Source organism: Eumetopias jubatus, unplaced genomic scaffold (assembly GCF_037043125.1).
Source record: "Eumetopias jubatus isolate StellerSeaLion01/CBP00866 unplaced genomic scaffold, mEumJub1_p1.0 scaffold_16, whole genome shotgun sequence".
Lineage (NCBI taxonomy): Eukaryota > Metazoa > Chordata > Mammalia > Carnivora > Otariidae > Eumetopias > Eumetopias jubatus.
Genome location: NW_028274822.1, coordinates 31,509,180 through 31,528,349, shown reverse-complemented (window position 1 = coordinate 31,528,349; position 19,170 = coordinate 31,509,180). Strand labels below are relative to the sequence as shown.

The following is a 19,170-nucleotide window of genomic DNA, read 5'->3' as shown; positions in this document are numbered from 1 at the left end:
GTATCATGTCATCTGCAAATAGTGAAAGTTTTGCTTCCTCCTTACCAATTCAGATGCCTTTTATTTCCTTTTGTTGTGTAACTGCCGTGGCTAGGACTTCCAATATTTTGTTGAATGAGGGTGGTGAGAGTGGACATCCTTGTCTTACTCCTGACCTTAGGGAAAAGGCTCTCAGTTTTTCCCCACTGAGTATGTGAGCTGTGGGTTTTTTGCATATGGTCTTTATTATGTTGAGGTATGTTCCTTCTAAACCTATATTGTTGAGGGTTTTTATCATGAATGAATGTTGTACTTGATCAATGCTTTTTGGGCATCTATTGAAATGATCATATGATTCTCATCCTTTCTTTTATTGATGTGACATATCACGTTGATTGATTTGCAAATATTGAGCCACCCTTGCATCCCAGGAATAAATCACACTTGATCGTGGTGCATGATTTTTCTAAAGTATTCTTGGATTCAGTTTGCTAATATTTTTTGAGGATTTTTGCATCTATGTTCATGAGAGATATTGGCCTCCTAGAACTGATAAATGAATTCAGTAAAGTTACAGGATACAAAATCAATATACAAAAATCTTGCATTCCTATACACTAATAATGAAACAGCAGATTAGGAAAACAATCCCACTTACAAGTGACATAAACAATAAATATAAAATATAAAATAAAATACCTAGGAATAAAAGAGATAAAAGACCTGTACTCTGGAAGCTATAAAGCACTGATGAAAGAAATTGAAGATGACACAAAGAAATGGCAAGACACTCCATGCTCATGAATTGAAAGAACAAATATTGTTAAAATGTCTATACTACCCGAAGCAATATACACATTTAATGCAATCCCTATCAAAATACCAACAGCATTTTTCACAGAACAAGAACAAAGAATTCTAAGATTTGTATAGCACCATAGCAGACCTCAAATAGCCAAAGCAATCTTGAAGAAGAAAAACAGAACTAGAGGTATCATAATTCCAGATCTTTAAATATATTACAAAGTTGTAGTAATCAAAACAGTATGGTAGTAGGACAAAAATAGACACATAGATCAACGGAACAGAATAGAAAGCCCAGAAATAAACCCACAATTACATGGTCAATTAATCTTTGACAAAAGAGGCAAGAATATGCACCGGGAAAAAGTCTCTTCAACAAATGGTGTTGGGAAAACTGGACAGCTACATGCAGAAGAATGAAAAATGGACCACTTTCTTACACCACACACAAAAATAAACTTAAAATGGATTAAGGACCTAAATGGGACCTAAAAACATAAAAATCCTACAAGAGAGCACAGGCAGTAATTTCTCTGACATGAGCTAAAAGGATGCTGCAAAAGGATAGATCCTTTTAGATCTGTCTCCTGAGGCAAAGGAAACAAAAGCAAAAATAAACTGTTGGGACTATATCAAAATAAGCTTCTTCGGAAACAGTCAATAAAACTAAAAGACAACATGCTGGGGTCGCCTGGGTGGCTCAGATGGTTAAGCGTCTGCCTTCGGCTCGGGTCACAATCCCAGGACCCTGGGATCGAGCCCCATGTCCGGCTCCTGGCTCAGCAGGGAGCCTGCTTCTCCCTCTGCCTCTCCCCCTGCTCGTGCTCTCTCTCTTTCTCTCTCTCTATCTCTGTGTCTCAAATGAATAAATAAAATCTTTAAAAAAAAAAAAGACAACATGCTGAATGGGAGAAGATGTTTGCAAATGACATACATATCTGATAAAGGGTTAATAATCCAAATTATATAAAGAACTTATACAACTCAATACCCCAAAACGAGACAATCCAATTAAAACATGGGCAGAAGACATGAACAGACATTTCTCCAAAGAAGACATCCAGATGGCCAACAGACACATGAAAAGATGATCAACATTAGTCATCATCAGGGAAATACAAACCAAAACCACAATGAGATACCACTTCACACCTGTCAGAATGGCTAAAATCAAAGACTGAAGTAACAACAAGTCTTGGCGAGGAATTGGAGAAAATGGAACCCTGGTACACTGTTGGTGAGAATGAGAAGTGATATAGCTACTGTGGCAAACAGTATGGAAGTTCCCCCAAAAATTTATAAGTAGAACTATCCTATGATCCAGTAATCCCACTACTGGGTATTTAACTGAAGAATATGAAAACACTAAATCGAAGAGAAGGGATATATGCACCCCTTTGTTTATTGTAGCATTATTTACAATAGCTAAATTATGGAAGCAGCCCAAGTGTCTATCAATAAATGAATGGATAAAAAAGAGGTGGGTTACACACACACACACACACACACACACACACACCATACATATGGAATATCATTCCACTGTAAAAAAGAATGACATCTTGCCATTTGCAACAACATAGATGGATCTAGAAAAGTGTAATGATAGGTAAAATAAGCCAGTCAGAGAAAGACAAATACCATGTGATTTCATATGTAGAATTTGAGACAAATTCTCAATCATTCTCTGATAAAGGATTAATATCCAAAATATATAAAGAACTTATACAACTCACTTGTCTCATTCATATGTAGAATTTGAGACAAAACAAATGAACAAAGGAAAAACAGAGACAAATAAAAAAACCCTCTTAACTATAGAGAATAAACAGTTGGTTACCAGAGGGGAGGAGGGGTGGGAGGGAAATGGAAGAAAAAAAAAAAAGAACTTGTGCTCAAAACATCTAACTGCCTGCGGTTGAAGTTTGGCCATGCAGCTTTTCGACAATAAACCTTGAGTGGCTTCTTAGCCCTTTGTGCAAAGAAGAGTTAACATAGCCGACTTGAGGTTCTTATCTTTAGAAAGGCCCACTTGCTAGGGTAACTTTTGACTGATATCTGGGAACTTGGCCTTCAGTGTGTCGTTCCTCTGTTCCCTAACTGATAAGGGTAGTTCGGTGTGCCTAGACTGTGATACGTGATTTAAAGCAAACAACTTGCTTTCCTTCTAGAATGTTGGCAGTTGCTAGACAGAGGGTGCCTACATGACCAGCTCCCAATAAAAACCTTGAGTATGTCTCCAATAGGCTTGCCTGGACAGAAACACTGCACCCATATTACTGCCTTTTTTTTTTTTTTAATTGTTGAAGAAAAGTAATAAATATGCTCAGTTTATTCCCTCACAGAAGAGAGCCGGGGGCTTACATATGGGTTTCTCCAGACTTTGCCTGTGTATTTTTCCTATGCTGAACCTCCTGTGTATACTTTTGCTTTAATAAATGTCACTTGTGGTACAACCATATGTTGAGTCTGTGACTCCATGTAACAGATCAAACTTGTAGGAGGCCTTGACCCGCTAACATACCCTTCAGGTCTCAGTTTCTGCATCTGTAAAATTTGGGTACCTACCTCTAGGATTGTTCTGAAGATGATGTGAAGTGTAGGTAGATCTTTAACATAGTTTCTAACTGAAGTAATTGTTTAAGAAAGTTGTCAATTATTATGTTTCTCTGTGAAATTACTATTTAGTAAAATAAGGACAGTGGCAGTTTGTATATTGATTCTCGGTTTTCATATCTGATCTCTGTAAATAGTTTTGCTAAGTCATAGGTTATTCTCATGTTCAACTTCAGTAGATAATTAAAAGCTATTTTCCAAAATAGTTGTTTTTGGAAAAGCTGTTCTGTTTCTCATTGCTATACGTCTTTGCCTAATCTTGGTATTGTTAGACTTTTATTTTTTAAATTAAAAAAAATTTTTTTTATATTGTCAGACTTTTAAATTTTGGTATTTTATTGTGGTTTTAGTTGCATTTCCCTAATTAGCCACAAGATTGAGCATTTAAAAATATATGTATAAGCCATTTATTTCTTCTGTGACATGCTTATTTACATCTTTTGTTCATTTTCCTGTTGGGTTGTTTGTGTTTTTATTGATTTATAGGAATTCTTTATATATTCAAGGCATAGTCCTTTGTCAGAGGACTTTCAGAAAAGCTGAAACATAGGATAAACTTTTTTTTAACAGCATGTTACTTGTGTTTTCAAATAATATATACTCTTTTTCTTTAACATCTAATATGTAAGGGAATAGTTCCAGTTGGTAGTCAGAAACAAAACAAAACACTATTTTCCCCACTGTTTCCAGACTCTTTGGACACTCTAGTGCATTTATTGTCCCCCTGTAATTCTTTTGTTCAGTTCACATCTCTTTTATATTTATCTTTCCATTAATTTCCTCTAAGAATTATTAGCACTTGCATTCTAATTAATTTACAAATTTGGGTGTAATTTTATTGAGCTTTTTTTATTGGCATATAGTTGACATACAGTATTATCTTGCTTTGAGGTGTACAGCAGTGATTTAACAATTATATACATTATGAAATGATCACCATAAGTCTAGTTACTGTCTGTCACCAAAGTTATTAACAATATTATTGACTATATTCCTTGTGCTGTACTTTATATCCCCTTATTTGTTTTATAACTGGAGGTTTTTTAATGGTAACAGTAACTATACTTAAAAGATGATTTTAATAATGCATGTTCACTTTAAGGAGAATGTATGATACAAAAAAACCCCTCATTTACATTCAGAAGAAAGATAAAAGAAAGATAAATTGAGTATCGAGAAATAGCAGTAAATTTATTTTATTTTATGTAATGTTTTCCCTAAGATATAAAAGTAGCAGCATATACTTTTTTTTTTGATCTTAACTGTCTGTAAGCATAGTAATAAGACTGATTCTTGGAATATGCTTTTTAAAGTCCACATTTTATAATTACTGACTAAGTTTTAGACTAGACACTTGGTCATTTCTTATAATTTCAAAATGTCTGATTTGTTTAAGGATTGTATTGAATTTGTAAACATGTAAATTATATCTTTTCAGAACTTCTTTAGAAAGTATGCACCAAGTGAGAATGGGCCAAATGGGATCAGTGCTGAAGTTATGGACACATATGTTAAAAGCTGTGGTAAGTTTTTCAAACTCTACTTCCATTTGATACATTGGAGTCAAGGAAATAGGCTATCCCAATGTTGCCATATTCATACACATTTACACTTAGCACATTGTAGGATTTTATCTTAGTCCTTTTGGGCTGCTGTAACAAAATACCAGAGGGTGGCTTATAGGCTGGAAGTCCGAGATAAGGTACCAACATGGTCAGGTGAGGGCCCTTTTGTGGTGGAAGACTTTTTGTTGTATTTTCACCTGGCAGAATGGGCTAGGGAGCTCTGTGGGCTCTCATTTTTGAGTTTTTAGGATGGTAAGCACCTCCTAATACCATTACCCTGGGCAGTAGGATTTCAACATAAGAATTTTGGGAGGATGTAGACATTCCAGTCATGGCAGATTAAAATGCTCTATAAGAAGATGATTGAAAGATATAAAATCCTGATAAAAGAAGTCATTAATGTTTTGACATAATAGTAGTAACAAGGTGTGAATTCTGTTTAGTCTTTAATGGGTGTGTCTTTGCAATCACGTAACTGTGTTACCATTACAATAGTTATCTCTTCCTGGAAGCTGTTAATTTTCCCCTAAATTTTCCCTGTGTTTGGGTAACTGCAATTAGTAGACTGTGGGAAAAATCTCAGTAATAATTATGGTTTAGATAAATCTCAAGAGCTGTGTTAGGAGGATGTCTCTCATATTTTATTTTATGGTCCCTTCCTGGAAATAAGTAAGTGGTAGAATGCCATAGGGATTAATTCAATGTTTCGACCATTTATGCCTACTTATCCTCATGAAGTTTATATTCTAGAGGATTTTTTAAAGATTTTCTTAAGAGGTTTTTTTTGTTTTGTTTGTTTGTTTTTAAGAACTAGATTGTTTAAGGGAGGGTTAATAAAGGAGTTGACACTAGAGTTGAGCCCTGGATGGGATGTGGTATGTGATAAGTTATTTTATTTAAAATTTTATGTTTATGTTCCTATTTATACCTGTCCTTAAGTTAGGGGGAAACAAGTAAGGGGCTTTAATAGACATATAACAGTTGTATTTAAACTTTCATATCATTTTTTGGCTTGTAAACTGCTTATACATGACATTTTTTTATTTTTCACAATGTTCCTGTGAAGTAGTATTGCAGATTACTTTAGACAACATAATTTCTTCACAAATTTATACTTGATGATGCAGTTTTGGCTTAGAAGTATAGAGAAAATGTAATATTTCTGGGAACTTTAAAAGCACCGAAATAAAATATGTATGTATATTAAAATCCTTTACAGTTTTGATCTTATTTTTACTGAAGGAATGTAACATATGTTACATGTAACTGTGTTTACCCATAAAAATGACCACATACAGTGTAGATTTAGAACTAAAAAAAATTGATTGAGACATTCCAGAGAAAAATGTATTCTTTCTTTTTACTTACCCTTGCTCTCCTACTCTGTGTTTTTCTTCTTTCTCTCTTACCGTCCCTGCTTTCATTCTTTGCTTTCCCCTTTCTCTTCTTTCCTGTTTTTTTAGACCTTCAACTCTGTTTTATTTGTTCTAAAAAAATTACATATCATGTAAAGACGAGGCTAGACAGCTAAGATTACTCACGTGACAGTTCATACTGTCTTTTATAACAAGGCTTGTCAGTCACGTCTCCTGTCCATGGCCTCTCTGTGGCTTGGGCTTCTCAGAACTGGGTTCCAAGAGGAAGTACTCTCAGAGACAGGAAATTGCTGGTGTCTGAAGGCCTGGACTGGAGAGTCACAGAGCCTGCCTGGATCCACCTTGAATGAAAAGTGTGGCTATCTTTTTTTATATTTATCCTAGTTCTCAGGATGCTGAGATATTTCACACGCCTTCCAACAATTATCTTGTGTCTTCTTACTGAACTTTTAGGTATTATAAACTTTTTTACATTATAAATCTGTTTAATAAAGAATGCTTTTTTCTACTTGAAATATAAACACACATATCATTTATAAATATTGACTAAAATTTGAAAATTTTAGTAAAATTACTAGAACAGTATATTATGGATACATGTCATAGTGTTGTACCTTTTATATAATGTCCCATTTCTTCCCAAGACCCAGTGAAAATATGACTGGCTTTTTCATTTAAAAAAAGTAGCCATTTAAATTACACCTCTTGGACACTTAAATTGAAATTGGATCTTGTACCTCTCTTTTTCTCCAAGTATTACACATTTATTCCTTCCCCGATAATTGATTTGATGGCAGGCCTTATCTTTATCTTACTTTGAATAGCCTTCTGTTTCCTATATATCTTGTTGTGTTACAAAATAATCCTTTGTGTTTCGGTGAGTTTGGTAGCATTCCAGGTTGTATTGGAGGTTGAAAGCCATTATTTGAATTTTTCATTAGAGGATTTAGTGATTAATAAGTTGCTAGCTACTTTGTACTGGAATGTGATTGTCAGACAGTATCATATAGATGTATGTGTAACTTTCGTTTTAGAAAGTAAAGTTTTGAGTTTTGGGCAGAGTGTAAGAAGAAAGTGATAATAGTTACGGTGACATTTCCAGATTATGCAAGGTTTCAGGTCTGTATCATGCAACTAAATTTGAGAACATTAATTATTCTTACACACATATCATTACTAAGTAAAGGGAAATAATTGTTTAGATGCCTAATATTTCTCTGTATTTTACTTTAAATCAAAGTTGTATTATAAAACCAATTTGAAGAAATTTCACATGAGGTCATAATACTAATGGGCAGTATCCTTTGGACAAGATTCTCTTGGACAGGTATAGTATTTCCACTGAAGTTAAAGATAGCTTCAGTTCCTCTAAAAATCCCATGATCTACTTTGTGTCGTCTCAGATTGTTCTGAATCTATTATCTGTGTCCTAAAAATTTCTGGGGATCATCCCACTCTTAATTCAGATGTCTTTTTCAGGATGTACTCCTTCTCTTAAGCATTGACACTTGAAAGAATTATTGGAACATTCTCAATTCACACCCCCAACATTTATATAAATGTGAAAGAGAGAAGATCATATGCTATCTCACTTGACTTAAAAAAACGTAAATTAAAGTGACCATCAAACCTATTTATGACCCCAACCCACTGAGGCATTATTTTCCTTTGGAAAATAATTCAGTAATAACAAGGAAATATTATTGTAAAAGCAAATGCGATAAGAGAGTAGTTTATCAAAACATCTTGCCTTTTCAGTAGAGACAGGCAAGATTTATGGCATGTCTAGTTACATAAAAATTTTAGGTCAAAAGTACTGTTGCTACACATTGAATCATTATTACTCTAGAGGGATAGCTAAACAACTTGAAACAAAGTAGTGGTAAAACTAATTTATAATTAACAAAGAGTAAGTTGTAGCATACAACAACTCAAGTGCATTGATACACAGTGGTGTTCTTTTTGAAAATTGTAGTTCAACTATCCTCATAAGCATATCATCAGTAGGAGTTTTGTATCCTTCACAAGTATTGAGCGACAAACCAGATTTCTAAGTGACTCACATCTTAGAAAGCTCAGTGTACTAAGCTCTTATGTGTTCTCTTTATGAATACCAGATGTAATACCCTTTGATAAGTCACTCACTGATTTTTTTCGTGGAGGGCCATTTGTTATTTGTGGAATTGTGTATTTTGCAGCAGTTTTAGAGCAGTGCTGCTACTGCACAGGTAAGCCATGGACCAGCAGCACTGGCTTCATCTGGGAACTTGTTTCTATTAGTGAGTGCCAATGCTTTGTCCCTGATGTTTTTGTTTTGTTTTGTTTTTTTTTATTAACATATAATGTATTATTTGTTTCAGAGATACAGGTCTGTGATTCAGCAGTCTTACACAATTCACAGCGCTCACCATAGCACATACCCTCCCCCATGTCTGTCATCCAGCCACCCCATCCCTCCCACCCCCACCACTCCAGCAGCCCTCAGTTTGTTTCCTGAGATTAAGAATTCCTCATTTCAGTGAGATCATATGATACTTGTCTTTCTCTGATTGACTTACTTCGCTTAGCATAAGACCCTCTAGTTCCATCCATGTCATTGCAAATGGCAAGATTTCATTTTTGATGGCTGTGTAATATTCCATTGTGTGTGTGTGTGTGTGTGTGTGTGTGTTTGTGTGTGTGTGTGTGTGTGTGTGTGTGTGTACACATACCACATCTTATTTATCCATTCATCTGTCGATGGACATCTAGGCCCTTTCCATAATTTGGCTGTTGTAGACATTGCTCTTATAAACGTTGGGGTGCAGGTGCCCCTTTGGATCACTACATTTGTATCTTTGGAGTAAATACCCAGTAGTGCCATTGCTGGGTCGTAGGGTAGCTCTGTTTTCAACTTTCTGAGGAACCTCCATACTGTTTTTCTAAAGTGGCTGCACCAGCTTGCATTCCCACCAACAGTGTAGGAGGGTTCCCCTTTCTCCACATCCTCACCAACATCTGTCGTTTCCTGACTTGTTAATTTTAGCCATTCTGACTGGTGTGAGGTGGTATCTCACTGAGGTTTTGATTTGTATTTCCCTGATGCTGAGTGATGTTGAGCACTTTTTCATGTGTCTGTTGGCCATTTGGATGTCTTCTTTGCAGAAATGTCTGTTCATGTCTTCTGCTCATTTCTTGATTGGATTATTTGTTCTTTGGGTGTTGTTTGATAAGTTCTTCATAGATTTTGGATACTAGCCCTTTATCTGATATGTCATTTGCAGATATCTTCTTCCATTCTGTCAGTTGTCTTTTGGGTTTGATGACTGTTTCCTTTGCTGTGCAAAAGCTTTTTATCCTGATGAAGTCCCAACAGTTCATTTTTGCCCTTCCCTTGCCTTTGGCGATGTTTCTAGGAAGAAGTTGCTGTGGCTGAGGTTGAGAAGGTTGCTGCCTGTGTTCTCCTCAAGGGTTTTGATGGACTCCTGTCTCACATTTAGGTCTTTCATCCATTTTATGAGTTTATTTTTGTGTGTGGTGTAAGGAAATGGTCCAGTTTCACTCTTCTGCATGTGGCTGTCCAATTTTCCCAACACCATTTGTTGAAGAGACTGTCTTTTTGCCATTGGACATTCTTTCCTGCTTTGTCGAAGATTAGTTGACCACAGAGTTGAGGGTCCATTTCTGGGCTCTCTATTCTGTTCCATTGATCTATGTGTCTGTTTTTGTGCCAGTAGCATACTGTCTTGATGATTAAGCTTTGTAATAGAGCTTAAAGTCCAGAATTGTGATGCCACCAGCTTTGCTTTTCTTTTTCAACATTCCTCTGGCTATTCGGGGTCTTTTCTGGTTCCATACAAATTTTAGGATTATTAGTTCCATTTCTTTGAAAAAAGTTGATGGTATTTTGATGGGGATTGCATTAAATGTATAGATTGCTCTAGGTATCCCCTGATGTTTTGATCAGAATCTTCATTTTAACAGGATTCCCAGGGGATTCTTATGTACATTAAAGCACTGGAGAGGGCTTTCCAACCTTCTCTGGTGTGTATAACAATCACTTTCTGGCCACTGCCCCTAGAAATTCTGATGCAGCAAGACTGAAGCGGGCCCTAAGCATCTGCATTTTTAACAGGCTTCTACGTGAGAGTGATGCTGCCAGTCTGTGCCTCACATTTTGAAGAGCAGTTCCCCAGATCAGGAGTCAGATCACTTTTTCCCTCAAGCCTTCCACATATGAAATATTATAGGCTTATTCAGGCCACGTGGTCTCTAGTACAGCCATTCAACCAGTTGCTCAAGAAATATGTAAATGAATGGGTGTGGCTGAGTTCCAGTAAACTTTGTTTATAAACTGTGAAAACAGAGGGGGTCCAGCTTTGGCCAGCAAGCTGTATTTGCTCATCCTTTATGTCAGTGACCTTCAAATTCCTCAGTGGATCACTTAATGTGTCAACGGTTGCATTCAGCTGAAGTTCACGTAATCTGTAGTGGTTTGCACACACAAGTCATTGTCTTTTTTTGTAGGAAGCCCAGATGTTAGCCACTGTATTTGTTTCAGCTGCTTACAGATTTTAGGGCCAGCCAAGGTCTTTGTGATTCTCTTCGCCTTTTCCCTTTGGTCCTGAATGACTTTTGCCAACACAGTCATCATGTTTGCAGTCTCACCAGCCCGGCGAAAAACGCTGAAAGGCTCACTCCTCAGCTCGGTCTGCTCCATCTTTCAAAATGCTCATCATCACAAAACGACATTTGCTTACAGTTCCCTGGGCATGCCTAAGTGCAGGCGAGTCTGGGAAACACATTCTCATACCTAGCCACAGTCTCACCCCCCACATCCTTGGTTTGTTTTAAGGAAGAAGCATAAAGAGGACAGTGCATAGGCAAACGACTAATTCCTGTCACATCACAGGCTATTTTGAGAGTAACCGATTTGTTACAGTTACGTGAAAATTGTTAGTAGAAACATTTTTTTTTAAGATTTTTATTTATTAATTTGACACAGAGAGACACAGTGAGAGAGGGAACACAAGCAGGGGGAGTGAGAGAGGGAGAAGCAGGCTCCCCGCGGAACAGGGAGCCCGATGTGGGGCTCGATCCCAGGACCCTGGGATCATGACCTGAGCCGAAGGCAGACGCTTAACTACTGAGCCACCCAGGCACCCCTAGTAGAAGCATTTTTGGAATGATAGTATGCTTTCCTACATTCTGTACATATGGATGTATTTTGAAATACATATAAAATTTTATCTATAATTAGAATATGGTTAGTTATTCTAAACAAATATACTTGAGCTTAAATATCTTGTTGAGTATTGCATGTATCTAAATAGCCACTTTGGGGAACAGGGGCTCTACAGTGCAGAAGTCGCCTGAGCAAGGAGTTTAGAATCAGAGTTAGGTTCAAATCCCAGCCCAGTGACCTTGGACAATCTTGTTAGCTTCTGGAGTCTGAGCTGTTTTCATTTAGATGGTATTTGTAATACTTAACTGTCATCATTATAAGGGTTAGAGATGATGAATATAATGTACCTAGCTAAATAACCTTCAGTAAGTTGTAACTGTGATTAATTAATAATTAAAGATTAACCCAGTGAAATTAATTTGGTCATTAACACGTGGTCCAGTCTTTTTTCTACATACTAACTGAAATAAACATGTTTTTGTAAATACTGGTGTAGTCATGTGTATGTTTGCCAGTTGTATTTCTTATCAGGTTACTAATGGGAGCAGTAGAATGGATAATCTTCAAAAAGGTGTTATTTGCTTAATTTTGTTTGAGCATTTTCAACACGTGACAGGTTTCCAGATTTTTTTTTGAAGAGAAAGATAAAAGAATAAAGCTAGAGCTGGTGACTCTGCCCTTAGCCCTGCTCATGTAATTTCTCTTAATACTTGAGAAGATTATGCCGTGAACTTAAGTGCTGTTACCACTTGCATGAATTCAGTTGTTTTTCTATCTGCTGACACTTCACGATTGTTTCTCTAAAGATTTTTCTTTTAAACCCTGCATTTACTTATTTTATCTTATAGATAATGGGGTTGTGGGATGGTTGACTTCATTATGTGTATTTCTGTAGACACTTCTTTTTCTCTTTCATCTTGTAACGTGTCCAATTTGAAACGAGAAGTGGGAGAATCATGTTACAATTAATGTTCCTGAAGCCTGAATTAACTTTTGATATAAGTGACTTTTATAATTTGACAAAATTCTACAAGATATTTTTTCTCATGCAAATAGCAATTTATATTGAGTTTCAAGTGATAAACTCCTCATAGAATCAAAGAAGATTACACATGAGAATTAGGTGAGAAATCAAAAAGTAGTAATCAAATTGAAATTAAAGTAATACAGATTGTTTTTTTTAATTTTTTTAAGATTATTTATTTATTTATTCATGAGAGCGAGAGAGAGAGAGGCAGAGGGAGAAACAGGCTCCCAAGGAGCAGGGAGCCCGATGCGGGACTCGATCCCAGGACCCTGGGATCATGACCTGAGCTGAAGGCAGACGCTTAACCATCTGAGCCACCCAGGCACCCTACAAATTGCTTTTATATATTCATTTGTATGTTTAACTTGGTTTGCATGTGTTTTTCACTATTTTTTTTAACTGTTATTTGCAGCTGGATATTGTGTGATTACATACATCCTTGGAGTTGGAGATAGACACCTGGATAACCTTTTGCTAACAAAAACAGGTAATAAGTGCAGGTAATATCTGGCTACTAGCAGATATATACATTTTATATGCCAGTGATTTTTACTGTGGAATCTGCTTAGTAACAAAACAAGTTACATAAGTGAAAATAAATCATATGTCTTAAAAATCCCTTTTTATGGTGCCTTTGAAGGAAACTCCCATCCCTTACAAGAATCACTTTTTTTTTTTTAAGATTTTATTTATTTACTTGACAGAGCGAGAGAGCACAAGCAGGGGGAGAGGCAGAGGGAGAGGGAGAAGCAGGCTCCCTCCTTCCCAGCATGCTGCTGGGCTTGATCCCAGGACACTGGATCATGACCTGAGCCAAAGGCAGACACTTAACCGACTGAGCCACCCCAGTGCCCCCAAGAGTCACTTTAGTAGTAACCCCACAGGTGGTCATCTAACCCTTCTGAAAATGCCTTCTTTGGTGGAAAGCCCATAATGTATGCAAGCAGTTGAGTCTCTTACTGTACAGCTCTAGTTAGAGTGTTGGAATATTCTTTCTCTTACCAAACTGTACTTAACTCACATTAATCCCTGTCTTTAATTCTTTGCTTTTCCCCTTGGAGTTTCATGGAATAATTATTCTCATCCCCCTCCTCCTGTTAACTCTTGAGCCCCTTGGCTTTAACACCATCTGTAAGCAAACAGCTTACAGCTTACAGAGCTTACAGCTCTATACTTCAGTCCATTTCATGAAGCTTCAGACTGAAATATCCAGCCACTTATTTGACATCCCAGTTATGTGGCCAGTTGTAAAAGTTGTTTGCTTCCTCCATTATCTCTGTAATAACCTGCTCCTCACTTCATTTTTTCCATCTCAGTAAATTGCGGCATCATCCACCCAATTGTTTAAGCCCCAGGCTTAGGAGTCATTTTTAATTCTACTCTAGGTGTCATCTCACATATCAAAACTATTAATAGATCTTGTCTACTCTTCTCCCAAATGGATCATGAAGTTACCCACTCTCTCCATTTCCACTGCCTTGCCCCCATTTGAAGCCACCAACATCTTTTGCCCAAACTATTTGAATGAAATCTGAACTCTATACTGTGGTAAAGTTGTGACTTGCCCATACTGACCAGTTTGAATGTGTCAATGTCAAACCACTCCTGCCTCAGGCAAATGCCCCTGTTGTTTTTCTCTCTGGAAAGCTCTTCTCTCAAATCATTTCATGCCTAACTTTGGTTATTAAAGGCTAAGTTCAGGTGACCTTTCCTTAGAATAGCCTTTTCTAATTCTCTGATCTGAAATGGTACATACTTGCCCACCGCCCTTCTCCATTACTCTGTTGTTGTTTTGCTTTCTTTAAAGCACTTAGCCACTAGCCTAAGCTCTCTTTTTTGTATAATTCAACAAATATTTATTGAGCACCTACTATGTGTCAGGTATTGTTCTAGGTACAGGGGATACCAAAAAGAACAGAACAGACACAAATCCAGGTCCTTGTGGAGCTTGTTGACTTCTTATCATCATCTCCCATTCAGGACGCAGGTTCCATGTGAGCTGGGACCTTGTCCATCCGGTTTGCTACCATGCCTCCAGAGCCTTGAATAGCACCTAGCTAAAGTGATTGATAAATCACTGTTGACTTAATGAATGAATAAATATTGCTGCTCTTCTGTGTAGTCTTTTCTTCCCTGGGCTAAATAATTCAAGTTTCATCAGCCTTCCACAGAAAATAGATGTTAAGTTACTCTTAAAATGGTCTCTCAGGTAAGAACATTTTCTGTTTTGTTAGAATTTCTTCAAAATGTGACACCAAGAATTTAACACATCAAATGTAACTTAATACAGCAAATGTAGTCTAATTATTAATACATAATTAACCCTCTTAATTCACATCACCTGGAATTTCATATATTTAGTTTTAATTAGTGTGACAAATTATCTGTGGTAGAAATTGCATGTGGGAACCACATCTGTGTCAAGGCCAGGCAGTCCCTTTAGTAACCAGGACCAAGGAATGTCATAGAGGTTCTTGCCAAATTCGCCAGTTTAGCACAGGATAAAACATTACAGTGTGTTTGGAGAGAATTGTAAGTTGGAAAAGGTTTTCCTATGTTATCCCTTAACTCTCTTTTTCAGTTAAATCTTTTAACCACAAGAATCAAAGTACCAAAGTGATTCCATTTGTTTTTGTGTTGTAATCATTTTGTAATTACAGTGAAATTACCTGCTGTATAGAGTGGCATTACATCTGTAATGTTATTTTCACATATCTTGTCTCCTTTTGGAAATTGATAAATAATAGACCTTTTTCTTTTGGACTTGGAGAACTGCTCTGTCACATGAGAGAGAGAGTGTGTGTGTGTGTGTGTGTGTGTGTGTGTGTAGGGATATTTTAAGAATAAGATTTGGAAAGCGGAGTCTATTTAATATACTTTGGTGGTCCAGGTCACAGTTACTTGTCTTAATGGAATTAGAAGTATAAAATTTCTGAAGCAGAGGTTTTAAGCCTCTTGTCACCAGTTTTCCACTAGAGGGTGCTCCAAATTTGGCTTTAAAAATAAAAAACTTTGGGGAGCCTGGTGATGGGTATTAAAGAGGGCACATTCTGCACGGTGCACTGGGTGTTATACGCAAATAATGAATCATGGAACACTACATCAAAAACTAATGATGTGATGTATGGTGATTAACATAACATAATAATAAAAAAAAAAATAAAAAACTTACCATGTGCTAGATGAGAGATACATTCTCTTTCTTTTGAAACAGCATTTCTTTCAGTTATTTTTTCTTAACTTGCCTTTAGTTGTTTCATCAGTTTATATCATACAGTTACAATGTTAAGTCTTACTAGGATAAATGTTAATTTTCAAGTTCAGTTTGAATGAAATTAGATTATGTAAGGAAACACCAATTATGTCAAGATAAATGGAAGTATAATGCATTCCTCAACTTCTAAAAATTTTTAATGATTTATTTTTAAATTTTTTGTCATTTTATAGTCATTGTGTCATTTTATAGTGCTTATAGTCATTTTTTGCTGAAAGTCCATATTTCAAAGAGGTTTTAAGTTACATTAATTACATATATGTTGTAATTAGACTTTGTATAGTTTAGACAACTATTATATATTTAAAGTGAATTTTGAATGTGGTTCATTGCAGGAAATACACTAAGTACTTGTAATTAAAAATGCCTCGAATAACATGAAGCCCTTCCGTTGTATATTTTTAGATCCGTTATGCCTTCAACACAGACTGCGACATGTTAAAATTTTAGATTCTCTTCTATAACTCTCCAATCTCAGTCTTGGTGGAGCAGTTTTTTTTTTTTTTTTAATGACAAATAACATTTCTCCCATTCTTCAAAATAAAATACCTTTTGTCTTCTGATTTGCCAGCCTGAATAGGTTTAGTGTCTAGGACTCTGCTTTGGGATGAATGTGGTTTTTTAGAATGGTAATCACAGTTCCACTGGTTCATCTATGTCCAGTTCCCTGGTAAGAGAGGTGGTTCAGAGAGGAAGAAGACACCTAAATTTCATTTTACTAGGTATCTCTTGGGGATTTGCCCCCAACACGCTGTTGTACCTGTAAATTTAGATTGAGACTCAAAAGGGTCAGAATGATAACTTTAGGAGTGTGTGGAGGAACATGTTTCATTGCATAGAAAGAATTGTAAAATGTATACAATAATAGTGTGCAAAAATGTGAAATGTGAGTCTTGATTCTAGATTTCCCAGAAAATTTTTTGCCTGTATTTATTGGGTTGTGGATACTTTTGCTTTGTTGAAGTATCCTCAGCTTGTCCAGCAGAGGGCAATGTGTGTCCACCATAAATGTGAAAGTCTGGAAATTCCTTTGTCAATGTATTGCCATGTGGTCGCTTACAACATTGCTTTCCTGAAGCAAATTTGGAGTGAGTGGTGTTTAACTTATTAATGCAGTGAAATAGTATTTTCTGGGCAAGAAATTAAAAATTTAAGCTCTACAATGGGATTGGAAAACGTGATTTTTTTTCAGAGTTGGTGTCCTTTGAGGAAGCTTTTAGAAGTTTATCCAGGGTAATCTGATTGTGGCAGGGCTCAAATAGAACATAATTTGAGTTTATCTCAACTCTCAGGAAAGTTTTTTGTGTTTTTGTTTTTTGTTTTTTCATTTTTTTAAATTTGAGGGGGAAAAAACAGGACCAGTGTACCTGAAAAACTTTGTTGTTTATGATAAAGGGACTTTACAGTAGGATGAACATTTATTTTTTTTTTTAAAGATTTTATTTATTTATTTGACAGGGAGAGACACAGCGAGAGAGGGAACACAAGCGGGGGAGTGGGAGAGGGAGAAGCAGGCTTCCCACTGAGTAGGAAGCCCGATCTGGGGCTCGATCCCATTACCCTAGGATCCTGACCTGAGCCGAAGGCAGACGCTTAACGACTGAGCCACCCAGGGTCCCCTAGATTGAACATTTAATATTAGTATATAAATAACAGAAAAACATTCACAAGTGGAAACTAGGAGCTAGGTGTGTGTAGTAAATGGAAAGTTCAGTGTAGATCCTAAGGATGGCTCTTCCAATCTGGAGTTGTACATTTGTGTAGTGAGAGGAGTGGTGGTTTTTTGGTCTGTCTCAGCACTTCAGAGTAATAAATACTCTCTGAATCTTTTGTCTGAAAGCTTGAAGTTAAGAAAGTCATTGTTAGCCTAACTGGGTACTTTTCTTCTTTATCATTCTTTAATTTTTATGAAGTTGGTTCACTTCCTTTTTTAATTTTGAGGAACAGTCTCACATAGAGTTAATATTCAGGCTCTAAAGTAAAAAGTCTGGGTTCAAATTGTCTCTCCACCATTGGGTTACTTTGGGTAAGTTGTTTATATCTGTGACTCAGTCTCTTTTCTGAATGTGCAAATAATAACAGGACCTCTTTTTGGTGGTAGTGTGAGGGTTGAATGAGACAATATGGTAGAGTTTTTGTATATACTGAGCGTATAGTAAACATTCCTTAAGGGCTGGCTAGCTATTACGGTTTTGTTTGTTTTACTACCAGGAAATAAGAATGCTTTCCTTTTTTGGCTTATGTAGCTTTTATTTGGAGTCATAATTTTAGGCATAAAAAAATTATTTCAAAAATTTCTTTTTCCCACCCTAAAATCCAAACTCTTTTAAGTTACTGCCTTTTAAATTCTGTTTTGAGTGGCTCTTTATCTTAGTAGTATAGGAAATTTTGTTTATTTATTTATTGAGAGAGAGGGGTGGGTTGGGCAGAGGGAGAGGGAGACCAGAGAATCTTAAGTAGGCTCCATGCCCAGCGTGGAGCTTAATGTGGGGCTTGATTTCAGGACCCTGAGATTATGACCTAAGTCGAAATCAAGAGTTGGACACTTAACTGACTGAACCACCCAGGTGCCCCAGTATAGGAAGGTTTATAAAAGAGAAACAGTCAGTGTGATCATTGATTTCATCTTATTCTTTCTGTCTTTTAAGGTAAACCTTGAGATTTTGAAAAGAAACATGTTTGATTATGTGTTTTATTTTTTTCTTGGGGCATAACAGAGTAGTTCAAAATCTTACCTACGAAGAATTTAGTTAACTATTCAAATGGTCGTGCTTCCTAAGGTGTTTGTATTTAAGTTAATTAGTTTGGTATGTACAATATACTGTAAAATCTAAATCTATAGACTTACTTTCTTAATGTGATTATTTATTTCTGGGACTTGAAAGAAGGGGGCAAAAAAATTTTATGCATTTAGTAGGCACCCAGTGCATGCTTTTATTTTTATTTATTTACTTATTTTAAGATTTTATTTATTTGAGAGAGAGTGAGAGAGAGCATGAGAGGGGAGAAGGTCGGAGGGAGCAGCAGGACTCCCCGCTGAGCAGGGAGCCCAACGTGGGACTCAAGACCGGGACTCCGGGATTATGACCTGAGCCGAAGGCAGTTGCTTAACCAACTGAGCCACCCAGGTGCCCTAGTAAATGCTTTTAAAAGGAATAAATGAACTAAGTTTTTTCATGTCATTTTTATCCATCCTTAGGTTTTCTAGAATAATCTGTTTCCTGCCTACACTTATTTTTACTATAGACCATGGACATAGTATTATTTGCCAGTTTGATTGGTTTTTCTCAGGTCACGTATGCAAAAAAGAACCAAGCACATAAGACCACCCCTTTTAATCGATAAATACTTTTTTAGTCTTTATT

At 36.4% G+C, this 19,170-nt stretch overlaps 1 protein-coding gene across 1 annotated transcript in view; it reads left to right on the top strand.

Annotated features, from left to right (window-relative positions):
• Positions 1 to 19,170, top strand: part of PIK3C3 (phosphatidylinositol 3-kinase catalytic subunit type 3) — a 135,671-nt gene that overhangs the window by 85,420 nt on the left and 31,081 nt on the right. Inside the window, exons 20-21 of the mRNA XM_028098370.2 lie at positions 4,838 to 4,922; positions 12,944 to 13,018. Coding sequence (XP_027954171.1) covers positions 4,838 to 4,922; positions 12,944 to 13,018 — 160 coding nt within the window. The remainder of the gene's footprint in view (positions 1 to 4,837; positions 4,923 to 12,943; positions 13,019 to 19,170) is intronic.